The sequence below is a fragment of the Electrophorus electricus genome, chromosome 3 (genome assembly GCF_041902795.1).
Source record: "Electrophorus electricus isolate QZ-2024a chromosome 3, ASM4190279v1, whole genome shotgun sequence".
Lineage (NCBI taxonomy): Eukaryota > Metazoa > Chordata > Actinopteri > Gymnotiformes > Gymnotidae > Electrophorus > Electrophorus electricus.
In genome coordinates, this window is record NC_137499.1 from 4,064,606 (window position 1) to 4,078,996 (window position 14,391).

Here is a 14,391-nt window from a genome sequence, read left to right on the forward strand (position 1 = left end):
TCGCAGACATAACCGACGGATGCTCGAAAAGGGAAAATAGCGATTCAGCAGACATAACCAATGGATGATCGAAAAAAAGGGTTTCGACAGCGACCACCGAGAGAGAGCTGTTCTGCTGTAGGGGGGTTGATGGGTGGTTTGTTTCTTTTAAAGTTGTATATTAGTCATATTATAAATCCAAATTAAAGGTGTGTCGGTTGGCTGTTGATTCTGGAACATGCCATTTAAGAGAAAATGTTTCTAAATGTTGATTAGGTGGTGAGTTTTTTAAAAATACGACATCGGTAAACAGCATACGAAACACTTGGTCCCATATCTGCATCGTGTAATAACTTGAATCAAAACGCACGCCTATTTCATAACGCGTTCGGGGAAATTACATTTTAATGTCAATATCTACAAATTTGTTCTGGTCTCCGTGAAAGTGAGAAAGCGAAAAATAGCATTCGAAGCTCTTGAGTAAAATACGCATTACATCAATATATCCTGAACAATTTAATGTGGCCTGATCGTATAATCATGTACACACGAGGCCAGTAACAGCTAGTGTGACGTTCCGCGACGTCATCGTCTGTGCGTCTGGCGGGAGTCTGCAGCTACGTCCTACTTGAGTAATTTAGACTCGCCAACCTTCCAGAAGTCGCCGTTTATAGGTAAGGGTGTTTTGGTAATATGTGCATTTCTGGATGTTATAGTTGCACTTATTTATCGCCTAACACTATCCGCTAGCTTCGCGTTTAATTAACACTTTCTGGTTGACTTTAGTGAGAATCGTTCTGGCCAGCGAGGTTGGCTGCTGTTAGCTCAGTTTCGCTTAATATTCTTAACAAATGATGGCTTGTATGTTGTTGTTTTTTTTAAAGTTATTAACTCTGTCTAGGACGAAAAACATGCAGGCTTTTTTGAAAGGATCTACACAAAGTGTCAAACCCCAGAGGGACAAGGCAGCAGCTTCGACCAGTGGAGAAAAGAAACAGAAACCAGTACCGTGGGTAGAAAAATAGTAAGTGGTCGTTACTGACATGTATGGTTAATTCGTCATTGTTGATTTAATGATGTGGCCCCCCAAATAATATCCGGTCAGAAGTGAATGAGAATCGCTGACAAATTTAACCTGGCAACACATGGGCTACCGTCTCTAATTCTACACCTATAAAATGCACATTTAGGTAGATGTAGCCAGTGAGTGTAACTTTTTCAGATTTATTGTCATTCCAGAACAAGTATTCATTACTGAATTGAGGTACTCGGGTTACGTTTCAGGTAGCAGCAATGCTAAAAACAAGAAAACACATTAAATACCATTACAAATAAAAGTATGACATAATGTACTGTACTCTGCTCTTCACTTTTGGTATTTCGTGTCAAGTTTTTCAGAACTGACAGTAGTCTTGTATTTACTGCATGAGGTCACTGCGTGTTGTCCGTTTCATAATAAACTGGATTCTTCTTCAAACAGCAGACCGAAGTGTGTCAATGAAGTGGCTTTTCAGGAGGAGGTTGTTGCCGTTTTGAAGAAGTCACTAGAGGGCGCTGATGTGAGTGTTTTTAAATGTACAGCCTGATTCTGTTAAATTCTTTTGGTAGAGTTATGAGGCTTTCCGTTTTCTTCCATTATAATGGCTGTACACAAAAAAAACCTTTGGATTTGAAATTTAAAATGTGAACTTAATATAGTGTCTGGCGGCAAAGGTCAAGTTCTATAACAAGCACTATGTCTGTAACAACAGTATTTAATTGCACCCAAGTAAGTACCTTGTGCGAGTGGCCAGGGTGCTAGCTGGTTCACTGGTTGTTCTTGGTACAACCACTGTACTGAGCTCACCTCTCTTTGCAGTCCTTATTAGGTTTCTGTTGGGTTATAAATAGGGCTTATTCGCTGCTGTATTGCATTCTGTGCAGCAGAGTGGTAGCTCAGTGGTAAAGGTACTCAACCAGTAATCAGAAGGTTGCCAGTTCAAGGCCCACTACTGCCAAGTTACCACTGTTGGGACTCTGAGCAAGACCCTTAACCCTCAATTACTCAAGTTGTGTTCAGTTATAATTGTAAGTTGCTTTGGATAAAAGCATCAGCCAAATGTTGTAAATCTAAAAAGAAGTGCTTATAGAGGGCACTATACAATGAGTTGCCAGTTTATTGCGTTCACCTAGGTCAAGGGTGTCAAGTATTATTGGCAAAGGTCCAATTTACAGGATGTTAATACAAACAGTCTGGAGACCAGATGAAGTTTGTACACTGAGACCAATTGATTTAAATTGGGTGTGCTCCTGCTTGGCTGGAACAAAAACCCTCCAGCCACACTTGCACACTGTCGTGGATAAGACTAGACACTGACCTACCTGCTCTGTATTAGCTTGCTGTGGGTCCTATGACCACCAGAACATGGACACACATGTTTCTGGTCTTACTTTACAGCCTACGCAATACAAGTAACTAGTTTTGAGAACATTCAGTCTGCAAACCAGATTTGTGTGTGGTTGTTTACACCATTCTTGCTGTTCTCGTTTGGTCCTGCTGATCCACAAGGCTTTTTCGTGCACAGGATTTCGCCCTATTTTCACACTGTTTTTGTTCAAATCTCTGAAACAGTAGTGCATGTACCTAATAAGTGGCAACTCATTTTATGCTGTGTTCCATTCATTACAGCTTTTCTCACACATGCACATCCTTGAACACACAGGTTCTTAGACTGACAAATTGCCATGTTATTGTCAAAGGTTTAGAACTGAAACTTGTGCATGTATTTATACTTGCGATTTTTTTTCCCCCTTTTCTCTGCCTCCAGCTACCTAACTTGCTCTTTTATGGCCCACCTGGAACAGGAAAGACCTCCACTATTCTTGCTGCAGCAAGAGAGCTTTATGGGTACAAACCTATTGTGATCATTAGACTGTTTTCTTTCAAGTGTAGAGTTCTTTGTGGGAAGAGATGGAGTTGTCTTGAACAGTTTATCTAACAGTTTCTAAGGTATAGCCAGTACAGCTATGCGCTTAGTTTAAGCTAGTTTTAAAAGGACAGGGAATGAAAAATGCAGTCTGGTAACTGCAAAGTTATGCTGGCAGTGAGCAGAGTCTCCTTTGCTTGCAGGCCAGAGTTGTACCGACAAAGGGTGCTGGAGCTGAATGCCTCTGATGAAAGAGGGATTCAGGTGATTCGTGAGAAGGTGAAGAATTTTGCTCAGCTGACGGTGGCTGGTACCCGACCAGAGTGAGTCAGACGTTTTGAAACAGAATGAAAGAATAACACATTACTGACTAATCTGGTTTGTATGGAGGGTCTCTGTGTAAGTGTTTGGCTGTACATCCTACAGCGGGAAGGCGTGTCCTCCGTTTAAAATTATAATACTGGATGAGGCCGATTCAATGACCAACCCTGCCCAGGCAGCACTGAGGCGCACCATGGAGAAGGAATCGCGCACCACCCGCTTCTGTCTCATATGCAACTACATCAGCAGGTCAGGCGGTGCCTATTCCTCAGACTGCAGGTTAACTGAGGAATTTCCTTTTGAGGGGAAAAAACAGTGATTTCTATAATGTAGCCGTTGCTTGTTCTAGAATCATCGAGCCTTTGACATCCCGGTGCTCGAAGTTTCGCTTCAAACCTCTTGCTAACGAGGTCCAGCAGGAGCGGCTGCTAGAAATATGCGAGAAGGAGAGCCTCAAATACACCAAAGAGGTAAACTGTAGGCTTTTGGCAGTGTCAAGCAAAAACAAACAAACAAACAAACACAGCAGTATCATGTGCTCTCTCACAGGGGATCGACGCGCTGGTGAAGGTGTCGGAGGGGGATCTCCGAAAAGCCATAACACTTCTCCAGAGTGCAGCAAGGCTGAGCGCAGAGAAAGAGGTCACGGAGAGCATAGTCACAGAAACTGCAGCGGTCAGTCCTCTCAGTGGCTCCGTGTCCTCCTTATGCTTGTTACTTTGTGCTTTTGTGCTTGTTTTTAAAAACGAATATATTTTCATTATAGGTGGTTCCACCTAAAGTAATTGAAAACCTGCTCCAAACCTGTTACAAAGGCACCTTTGAAAAACTAGAGATTGCTGTGAAGGTAAATACTAAAGTACTGTTAGTTATGATCTCATCCAGGCTAGGTTTACCAAAAGCATAGTAGTACTTGGGTCATTGTTAAATGTTATAGTGAGTGCGACATTGAGCACTCTAACAGTTTCAGTTTAAAACTTGCTTGAATACTACAGTGCTTTTAGCAAACTGAGCCCCACCTTGTACCAGTCTGTAAATATTTAAATGCACATTAAAATACTGATTATGGTTGGAATTTGGCTACATTCAGATAAAAGCGTCTAGGAACATAAGCATGTGTCTCACAGTTCCATTACTCAAGTCTGCCATGTCATTGCAACTAGTTATAGTCCCCTAAACTTTTAAATAGACAGGTCCACTGAAACTCTTGTGTTTCACTGCCCAAAAACGTGCTGAGCCACCATTCCCTTTGCCCTCACAGAACATAATAGATGAAGGCTATGCTGCCACACAGGTTCTCAGCCAGCTCCACGATATCATCATAGAGGAGCGCCTCAGCGACAAACAGAAGTCTGCTATCACAGAGAAGATGGCGGTAAGTGGTGGGCAACAAATGCCTAAAAACGGCAGTGCTCGTGTGAATTTCATATTCCACGTTTCCGCATTTGAAGAAAATGTTCTCGTGAAGGAACGTACCAGGAATGACTTGCAGTTCAGACGATTCTAGTCAAAGGGCATTCCCAGAGGCCTGGTCACTGTCTTTTGTGAAACCGCTGCACGTGTGAGCGAAGGCTCACTGTGTCTAAATTGGCGGGAAGCTGAGTGATGCATTTGTTACGTTGTCTTTAGGTAGTTGATAAGTGCTTGGTGGACGGTGCTGATGAGTACCTGCAGCTGCTGGGACTATGTGCTGTTATCATGCAACAGGCTACGCAGAGCAACTGAGCTCACCACAGACAGTTCCACTGGAGCCATCCTTCTGAACTACGTTGGAGTGTCCTGAATCATTCCCTTATTTTTGTACTTTAAAACAAGTTGTAATTAAACTTTTTCTGCACAGCTTGAATCCTGATCTGTGCTGGATGCATCAGTTAGCAGTGGTAGGAGATAAGTGCACTTCTCAGAATCTATTTGAGTGGATATCAAATTACACCTTTTAAAGAAACAGCACAAGCAAGACTGAAAAGTGTCACTGGAGTACTCCATAATGCTGCAGAAGTACACACTGTCTCTCCTGCATATGCAGTGCCTGCAGTTGTGATGCATGGCAACTTTTAGTCATGGTAAAACATTTCTTGGCATATATTAAGAGCAAAAGAATACAACAGTTATCCAATGTGTTGCTGTGTTGCACAGACATAAAGATACAAGTACTGTCTCAGTTACTTAAGCCTTACCGTTTACTGAGTGAGGGGGGGAAAAAAAACTCACAAGAACATTTTGCTTTATTTTTTAACTCAAATACATTTAATGCTCATTGAAGTGCTATATATTACTATATTGTACAATGGACCAGAAAACCCTCTGTGCTATGTTCTGGTTATGCATGATTTAATAGCTTTAATACAAACATTATATTGACTAAAAAGTGTTTATATAATTTGGAAAGGCCATTCAGTCTGACCTGTGAACTACAATAACTGTAGGTATGTTGGTTTCACATAGCTGGCAGACTTGATACAGCACTTATACCTTTTAGTCCACAAGTAAATTATCAAACGATAAAGAACATCTAATACACACACCTTTATTTGTCTAAGAAAAAAATCCTTATGAAATAATAACTGTAAAGACCTCATGGCGTTACCACTCTCCAGCAGACCACTGGTAAAGAGGACAGCGTCTACAACAATCCTGGCAAGAGCTTGCGACCAAAATTGCTTCGGTTTGCAAAAACTGGACTTTATGATCCACTTGTAGCATTGAGACCAGAAGATTCAAATATTTTTTCCAATACAATAATGACAATGCACCTCTGTTTATTGAGCAACAGTAAGCACCTCAATAAAAGCAAACAGCCCAGGGATTTAAATCAGATCAGCAACATTCATAGGCATCTCCTCAACTGTAGTGTTGTAAAAAGTCTCAATGTCCCGAAGGATCCTCTTGTCCTCTTCGGTGACAAAGTTAATAGCAACTCCCTTCCTGCCAAAGCGGCCTCCGCGTCCAATTCTGTGCGAGTGGAAGGGGGTGGGGGTGCAGTTAAAAAAACAAGTCCAATGACTACCCATAGATTAGGGTGAGAGATGAGAGCACCCATAGATTAGGGTGAAATGCTCACCAGTACCAACCTGTGGATGTAGTTTTCTCGGTTGGTGGGCAAATCATAGTTGATGACTAGAGACACTTGTTGCACGTCAATGCCACGGGCCTGCATTAGGAACAATAAGTGAGCTCGCATTACAAAGGTGTGATGACATAAAACTACCTTATTTTGCCAATTAGTATTCAAACTGATCAGGGCCTACTATCCCCAAAGTGCAGTAGTGATACAGTATGCATCACTTCAAATATGATGACAGTGTTATATTTATCTTTAACATTGTGATTGGGGAAACCAGCTGAGTCACTGAAAGCTAAAGAACAAAGAAACTTCACCAGCAAATCTGTAGTGATGAGCACCCTGCTGGATCCAGATCTAAATTCCCTCATGATCACATCGCGTTCCTTCTGGTCCATGTCTCCATGCTGGAAGAATCCAAGCTTTGTATCAGTATAACTGATCCAAACAGCATTTTGCAGTTACAGTGTGTCCAGCCCATGCATGTTTCCTACCAAGGCAGAGACAGTGAAGTCTCTAGCATGCATCTTCTCAGTCAGCCAGTCCACCTTTCTCCTTGTATTCAGGAAAATCACAGCCTGGGTGATTGTCAGTGTCTCATAAAGGTCACAAAGTGTGTCCAACTTCCACTCCTGTTGAAACGGATTGAGACGCAACACACCTCAGCTTTTAGACTGCACTGAAATTGCCACTCGTATTTTAGATTTTTCCCTGGCTCAAAAGGTATGGGCTGATGTTATCATCTTAGATTAAATATATGAAAGTTGTACTAATCCTCCCTCTCCTATTTAGTAGCTTTCTTTTGGGATCAGATTAACATTCTTTGAGAGTTTTAAAACTCCTGACACTTTCTGGGCAGATTTTTTTTTTTTAAACTCACCTCACGTTCCACATTGATGTAAAACTGCTTGATCCCCTCTAGGGTAAGCTCCTCTTTTTTCACGAGGATCCGAACAGGTTCTCGCATAAATTTTTTGGTCACTTCCAAAACTTCAGTGGGCATTGTAGCAGAGAGAAGCACAACCTGGAACAAGATAAGTTCTGTTACACAAAATGCACACCACCCATCGAAAAAAGGAAAAAGATTCACATTACCAGGCCTGATCCTTAGCATTAATTTATCATGCCCCAGTTACCAGAGATTTACCATAAATCAGGTCTATACTAGCCTTAAAGGCCATTATTGGGTATGGCTAAAGAAACATGATGGAAAGTTGGACAACATACTACTACATTAAAATACTTTCTGTATATTTTCATACACCATCACAAGCTGTGCTGGATGTATGAACACTCTTGCTTCTGTTCACCATTATCAATATACACTTCAAGGCAAATGCTCAAAACATGGAACACTGAACACAACAACTCAAAAAAAGGGATCTGTAAAGTTAAAATAATTCTTAGGCAATTTTTTTTGAAAAAATATGTTCAACACAAAGTTGCCAAAGGCAAACATAGCAACTTTAGTCATGACACAAAGCATCCAGTTTTTGAATGGAACTGTCCAGAGACCAAAACAAGTGGCTAAATGGTACTGAGAGGATGAAATAGAGTGATCTGATGAATTTGATAACATGAAAAGAACTGATAAACTGTATCCAGGCCAGAAGATCAGATCTGATTATTAAGCATATAGAACTGCTTAGCCATCAAAGAGCTAATTATTCATATAATCTAAGTATAGAGAAGTGCATGCCAGGTTTATACAGCATGTCCACACAACCAGTGAGCTTGCTTTGAAAAACTGTTTGCTTTGGGATCAAGTGGCAGTCTTTTTTTTTAAAAAAATCACCGGCACTCACTTGAATATTGGTGCTTAACTTTTGAAAAATTTCATAGATCTGATCCTTGAATCCTCTGCTCAGCATTTCATCAGCTTCATCCAAGACAAACATCTTGATCCACTTAGGAGCTGGGCAAAATGAGAGGAAACAGTTTGCCTCCCAACTACAAAGCTCATGTGAGCCTGCTACTCCACCAACATGCTAAACCATGTAAACCACACCACCAAGATCATGTCGAGTGAGCATCTCTCTAAATGCTCTTTAACCATTACGAAGATCCTCTACGCCACACTGCCTTTGGGTAGGGCAGTAGAGTGCTTGGTTGAAGAGCACATCATAGGAGAGTACAAGCATAAAGTGCCCATCAGGGTGTTACTTACACAGGAATCGCCTGTTCAGCATGTCAAAAACGCGTCCTGGGGTGCCAACCACTATGTGATAGGCCTCTGCCTGGAGCTTCTGCATCTCGTTTCGCACGTTTGTTCCACCAATGCAAGCATGGCACGTGGCTCCCATGTAGTCACCAAGAGCCAGGATTACTTTTTGAATCTGATTTAAAAACACATACGTGTAATTATGGTTTCTAAAACCCGATAGACGCTAGGAAAAAAAAAGCAATTTCTGATGTTATAAATTTGAAATATGGTGCAGCATCCTGCATCGGTGTCTTACTGCATAGCCTCAGGGAGAGCGCACCTGTTGGGCCAGTTCTCTAGTAGGAGCCAGCACCAGAGCCTGCGTTTCTTTCTGCTCTAAATCCAACTGCTGCAAGATGGAAATGGCAAATGTAGCTGTCTTTCCAGTGCCTGACTGAGCCTGAGCAATAACATCATAACCTTTTGAAAGAGGAAAAGCAACATGAGTGATAAGTTATCAGTTATTTAATGAATGTTTATAGATCTGTGATTTTTGAAGTAAAATCAAATGGAACAAAACTAATGATTAAAAAAAACCTGTCGTGGAAGCTTTATCCCAGCGGACACGTAAAAGAAAGTAGTTTGTGATTTCGCAGTTCTTACCTTTAATGCAGGGAATGATTGCCCTCTGCTGAATGGCTGATGGTTTTTCAAAACCATAAGCATAGATACCTCGAAGGAGGGTTTCCTTTAAGTTCATGTCATCAAAATTGTCTGTAATCTCATTCCAGTTGCTCTGTAGAGCAAAAAATGGTTCTGTTCAAAGTTGGCACAATACTATAACACATTTATTACTATACTATTATACATGTAGCAACTCACCTCAATGATGCCATCGGGCTCCATTCCATCAGGGCCCCCATGGTCTCTGTCTCTAGAGCTGAAGTTATTACCAACTAACAATCAATACACACAACTATAAAAACCATTCACCTTTATGATTATACTAGTTGTAGTTATAACGTTAGCTACCATTTATGAAATGCACTTTAGCTGTAATGCGAGGGGTGTGGCAGTCAAAGCACACTTGGCTTTTACAAAACTCAAAGGGCTAGTTATGTGTGTATTATCTAGCGTCTTATCAGTCTGAGGGATGATTAGTTTACGTGATTATGATCAAGCTGGGGATGTGGATATCGGAGCTGGTTAAGTTCCAGCGGAACATCTCTGGGCCAGAGTAGCTAACCTAGCCTAGCTGGGGACTTGCTTGACAGCCTCCAGGCTCAGGGTGGTTGGCATTTCGGACTTCGTCCTTTAGACAACTACCGCAGGTAGGTTAAGACATGCATTTTACACGTATAAGTAGTATATTTATTCGCCTAATGGCCAGAATGATCTTTTGCTGGCGATACAGCCTAGACAGCTAGCTACCGTAGCTAACAAATTGGCCAGTTGACGATAGCTATCTGTTAGGCTACCAACCCAGACATTGCTAGCACATTTGGATAACAGATGGGCATCCACGGTGAACCAACAGTGGACGTTACAACTCATATCTCGGGGGTTGTAACGTACACAATGTCAAGCTCGTCCCAGAGGCGTCTGTCCCTGCGTGCCATTAATACCGGTTATAATGCCGTTAATACCTGTTATAATCCGCAGAACTGCTTGACATGGTCCGACCGATGCCTCAGCGCTCGATTGAAGAGGAAGTACACTGCACGCGCAATACGTTTCAGTCAGCCAGAACTCTAGCTTCCGGCAAATTTTTTAAAATAATTAATACATTTAAAAAAACATCGACCATGTAAAGACGTATTTCGTTTGATTTTATTGTCATTGTTAAACAACGTTTGAACACGATATGGAGCGACTTCAGATCCATCCATACGAGTGTGTGACATATGATACACAATTTTGTGAACTATAGAAAGTCGCGGAGGGATATTGCGGTAAAACAAATGAACGTTTCCAACTACTACGGGGTCTCCCAAGGACGCTCGGGCGGGCGGAAACCTCGACCCGTTGCTTCCAGGGAATTGTAGTCAAAAATCGTAGGCGACGTCGCACCAAAGATGTGGCATTGTTCTCCAAAGTGTGATCAAACAGTAAAAAGTTTGTAATTGATCCACCAGAAAATCAACCCTACAATAGTGGATATATTAGTTATGCTGTCATACTAGTGTTAAACCTTTTCAAAGAATAACAATCAACTGAAAAAAACCCAAAACATTTACATTATCTTATCATGCATTTCAAAACCCACAATTTTGTATTAAATATTCAATCTCAGTAGTAATCATGTTGTAAATAATGTTATTAATTTAGCAGAACAAATAAAGGCCTCAGCTCATCTTAAACAAACTAATATAAATGAGGCTGAAAACTTCAGTGCAACAAAGTGGAACCCAAGCAACACTAAATGCAAGTGTACACAAATTTGGAGTTACCCACCATTAAAACGAAATATGCTTTATGCCAAGAGGATTTAAGAATTGACAGTGTGGGCATCCTTTTTGTTGTAATAGGTCTGAAGTGGAAGGGCTTAAATAGTGAAGTCAAAAAGGTCTGTTCCTGGAGCGAGTGTTGATTAATCCGAGCACCGAGAAGGCACTTGCTGCTGCTGTCACCAAACTTATGGCCCCAATAGCACGCGTTGCCTGACAAAACAGAACACAATGTAGTTTTTTTAATGCACTTGTGTTCATCTTTTCATTTAAAAAATAAAACATGAAGTGGGAATGCAGTAGTGAGACCTTTCCTCTCATGAGAAGGTGTTAGCTACATAATATTCCAGACATCAAAGTTTGGCTTTTTGTTGTTAATGCTTCAGTTTATATATTTGTTTAAGTGGTGAATGGACAAGATAGGAGATGGAAATGGACAGACCTGCTCAGATACGCCCTCACCATAACGCAGAAGGGTGACAAAGTGCTCGCAGTTATTACCCAGGAGGTCATATGACACTTCCTGACCAATAAGGACTTCAGCTCGCTGAATGATATTACCAACAGGTAAGGGGGTGTGATTGTCATCATATTTGTTGTTAACACGGAAAGTATCTCCCCCCACCACATCTTTCAGGAGCTGCATACGAACCACTGCCTTACGACTGAACATTGATTTCACACTGGACATGGCCGCTGCTTGATTCTCATCTGTCGGAAAAGTAGAAATGACCCAGAAGATTGCATGCAGTACATGTTTTGGATATGTGAGTAAATGTACACAAACACACATTGAGCACTGACCCACTGGTGTAAGGTTGATGATGTATCCCTCTCCCAAATACAGTGCCCAGTGCTGATAAGCTGGTCGAAAGATCTCGATGAGATCACCAGGCTGGGGCTCATTATAAGGGTCTGGTTCAATAGTGGCCATCTGAAACACAAATATGCACATTAATAAATTATTAACACATTAATAAATACTAAGTATAATTATGAACACCCAGAGAAGAATACAGTGATGTACATTATAACCTTGCTGAACATTGTTTTGCTGAACATTGTTCATGAAAAGGTCTGCACTGAATATTAGTATATTTATTAATAACAATGCACCGATTAAAGTCTACAGGAATATTTGTCATGCCATCAAATGATTCCAAATAGATATTAAAAATGTTAATTTATGCATAATCATAGCTTTATGCTTTGTGTAGTTTTATGTATAGCGCTTTTGGGTTGAAAGCATAGGATTCAGTCAGCTCCTAGAATCTTCTCACAAGCACCATCCAAGGTAATCCTTGGCTAAATTAGTAATATACTGCATGCTGCATTCCTACATGTTTGCTTTATTGAAAGTATGTGTGTGTATATATAATTTGACTTTTGCCTCATTTAAAACTGTTTAGAAAATGAATGTATGTAATTATTTCTTTTTTGTGCACATTGGGTACATAATAGAGTTATTATCTTTGAATTAATCATTTAGTACTTTTAAAAGGTTTATTACTCACAGGATAGGTTGCCCTTAGTTGTTTATCCATCATCCCACTGCATAACTGTATAGATTCTGTGAGGAAAAGCAATCTATGATTCTATGATTTTAGATGGCATTTTTGTTTGTTATACCATACTTAAAAATGCTTACGTGTGATATCATTTAAGTAGCATTTTTTAACTGATTAGGAAAATTATATATATATATATATATATATATATATATATATATATATATATATATATAAACAGCTTTATAGACTATGTAATATTCATATATTAAACAAACTTTTTATCTTATCTATGCTATGAATGTTATGTGAATTGATTGTAAAAGTGAGATGAGAAAAGGCCGGAGAGTGCTGGAGTTTTGCAGGACAATGAGGATAGATGATGTCATTAACACACACATGCACATACAATACACAGGCTAACACACAATAGCCACAACAGAAAGAAACAGAAAGAAAATGATATAGAAAATAATGCCCAAAAAATACAACCTAACCTTCTCATGTAATGTTAATTTAAATCAAATAGAATTATGATGGCTCATCAAACAACCTAAAAAATATTATCAGCCTACTATCTAATATGCTTTATTCTTTTACCTTGAATGTTATTGCTGAGATGACAAAGTTCCTCCATTACATACTTGTACATATATACTTGTGATTTAAACCTTTACATACTTGTAACCTGACTGCTTCTGATTAGGCTGTATTCTTTTCTCTGGGTTTACCCCCTGGGGGTGATCAGATTATTTTGTTCTCATGTTTCAACTGCTGCACCATGCTCATTGGCTGAACTGTTGAAACCTAAAGCCACTGAGGTTTCCAAATTCAATCTATAGCTTTGACAAAAATTGCACAGTAAGTAAAAATCAAATAATTTAAACTTAATAAAAAGGGCACACAATACAGGCAATTTTTTCTGGAGATGAATCGATACTCACTTAACAGGCAGGTTCATTTTTGACCAAAATTATATTAATCTTCCATTAGATTCAGTCTGGGTTGTAGAGAAACCAAGAGAATATTCCTCTAGTCCATAAAGTGATTGATTACCAGAAAGCGTAAAAATCCAGCTACTGATTACCACTTGCCAATGTACAAAGAAACCATTAGAGATCCCATAGTGGTACTGCTGATCTGGGCAAGCTGTCTGTGGTCTGAACTTGCTCCGGTGGTAGGCAGAGCAGCACAACAGTGTCATTCACAGGTCAGTGCTTTCATTGTGCTGATAACACTCATTGTCCTCTGCTTTGGGAGGGAGACCAAATGGATATAGCTAGTTGGCTGTAGTCTAGCTAACTAAGTATTTCACATATGCACTGGACTCCTAGAGTACACCACTATAGATCATACCATGTTTAATTTCTGTGCATACTGATTATTTGCATTTCTATAGTTTAAAAAAAACTATTGTGTTACCTAGAGGATATACAAACAGATATATAACATGGTATTGAAGTTAGATTAATTATTTCAATTTTTCTATATGTAATTACATTTTATTGCTGTAATGTTAGGCTATTAGGTTTCAGTCAATTGTACGCTAGTAAACAGATAGCAATGTGTTAGTCTAATGAGATGACTGGCTTATAAATAGCTCAGGCTATCGTGTAATGTTATCTTCGTTATATTTGACGCTGAGTGTTAATATGTGGCGTGAGGGGAGTGTCTCAGTCACAGAAAGTAGTGAGTTGTTGTTTTGTTTTTCACTACACTGACTAGCAGAGACACTTTAAAAAATTTAGTCATAACAAACAAATAATGCACGAGAAAACAGGTTTGATTTGGGGTGGGTTAGTTCACTCTGTACCGTGCACTTGGGTGCCCACACCCAGTCCACACCTACAGTAAAACAGGAAGAGCTTTATCCAAACAAAGCTTGTGATTCCCAGTTCCCGCAGGGCACACTGGGTGGCAGTAGTTGATGCCTTCTGAACATTTTGTAAAAGTACCAATACTGCGTCCTATTTGAATTGTTTATTTCTGTACCGCTATACTTAGGTACATGTGCTTACTTCCGAAG

The 14,391-nt window shown here is 40.0% G+C and overlaps 3 protein-coding genes across 8 annotated transcripts; 1 reads left to right on the forward strand and 2 right to left on the reverse strand.

Annotated features, from left to right (window-relative positions):
* Nucleotides 1-11: 11 nt before the first annotated feature.
* rfc4 (replication factor C (activator 1) 4) lies at nucleotides 12-5,052 on the forward strand. Of its 2 annotated transcripts, none has more exons than XM_027012081.3 (11): nucleotides 12-653; nucleotides 864-1,003; nucleotides 1,460-1,538; nucleotides 2,787-2,866; nucleotides 3,089-3,208; nucleotides 3,312-3,455; nucleotides 3,556-3,676; nucleotides 3,756-3,881; nucleotides 3,973-4,053; nucleotides 4,468-4,581; nucleotides 4,836-5,052. In XM_027012081.3, exons 2-11 carry the CDS (start codon nucleotides 891-893, stop codon nucleotides 4,929-4,931), a joined length of 1,074 nt encoding a protein of 357 aa, XP_026867882.2. In that variant the 5' UTR covers nucleotides 12-653; nucleotides 864-890; the 3' UTR covers nucleotides 4,932-5,052. The 2 variants fall into 2 exon arrangements, with proteins under 2 accessions (XP_026867882.2, XP_026867873.2); XM_027012072.3 differs by having other exon boundaries at nucleotides 881-1,003.
* Nucleotides 5,053-5,948: 896 nt separating this feature from the next.
* LOC113578663 (eukaryotic initiation factor 4A-II-like) lies at nucleotides 5,949-10,164 on the reverse strand. The gene is made up of 11 exons (XM_027012058.3): nucleotides 10,057-10,164; nucleotides 9,293-9,350; nucleotides 9,074-9,206; nucleotides 8,751-8,890; nucleotides 8,435-8,603; nucleotides 8,073-8,182; nucleotides 7,148-7,291; nucleotides 6,762-6,899; nucleotides 6,585-6,674; nucleotides 6,278-6,357; nucleotides 5,949-6,158 (listed from the first exon to the last, which is right to left on the reverse strand). Exons 1-11 carry the CDS (start codon nucleotides 10,083-10,085, stop codon nucleotides 6,014-6,016), a joined length of 1,236 nt encoding a protein of 411 aa, XP_026867859.1. The 5' UTR covers nucleotides 10,086-10,164; the 3' UTR covers nucleotides 5,949-6,013.
* A 54-nt stretch (nucleotides 10,165-10,218) lies between these two features.
* Nucleotides 10,219-13,580, reverse strand: plaat1 (phospholipase A and acyltransferase 1). 5 transcript variants are annotated; one of them, XR_014122504.1, is made up of 6 exons: nucleotides 12,966-13,091; nucleotides 12,372-12,427; nucleotides 11,662-11,791; nucleotides 11,300-11,568; nucleotides 10,865-11,070; nucleotides 10,219-10,555 (listed from the first exon to the last, which is right to left on the reverse strand). XR_014122504.1 is itself a non-coding variant. In XM_081709896.1 (6 exons), the coding sequence occupies exons 1-6, from the start codon at nucleotides 13,015-13,017 to the stop codon at nucleotides 10,550-10,552; spliced, it is 699 nt and encodes a 232-aa protein (XP_081566022.1). In that variant the 5' UTR covers nucleotides 13,018-13,244; the 3' UTR covers nucleotides 10,219-10,549. The 5 variants fall into 5 exon arrangements, 4 of the variants coding, with proteins under 4 accessions (XP_081566022.1, XP_081566023.1, XP_081566021.1 ...); XM_081709896.1 differs by having other exon boundaries at nucleotides 11,320-11,568; nucleotides 12,966-13,244; XM_081709897.1 differs by lacking the exon at nucleotides 12,966-13,091 and adding an exon at nucleotides 13,310-13,580 and having other exon boundaries at nucleotides 10,219-11,070; nucleotides 11,320-11,568.
* Between the last annotated feature and the right edge of the window lie 811 nt (nucleotides 13,581-14,391).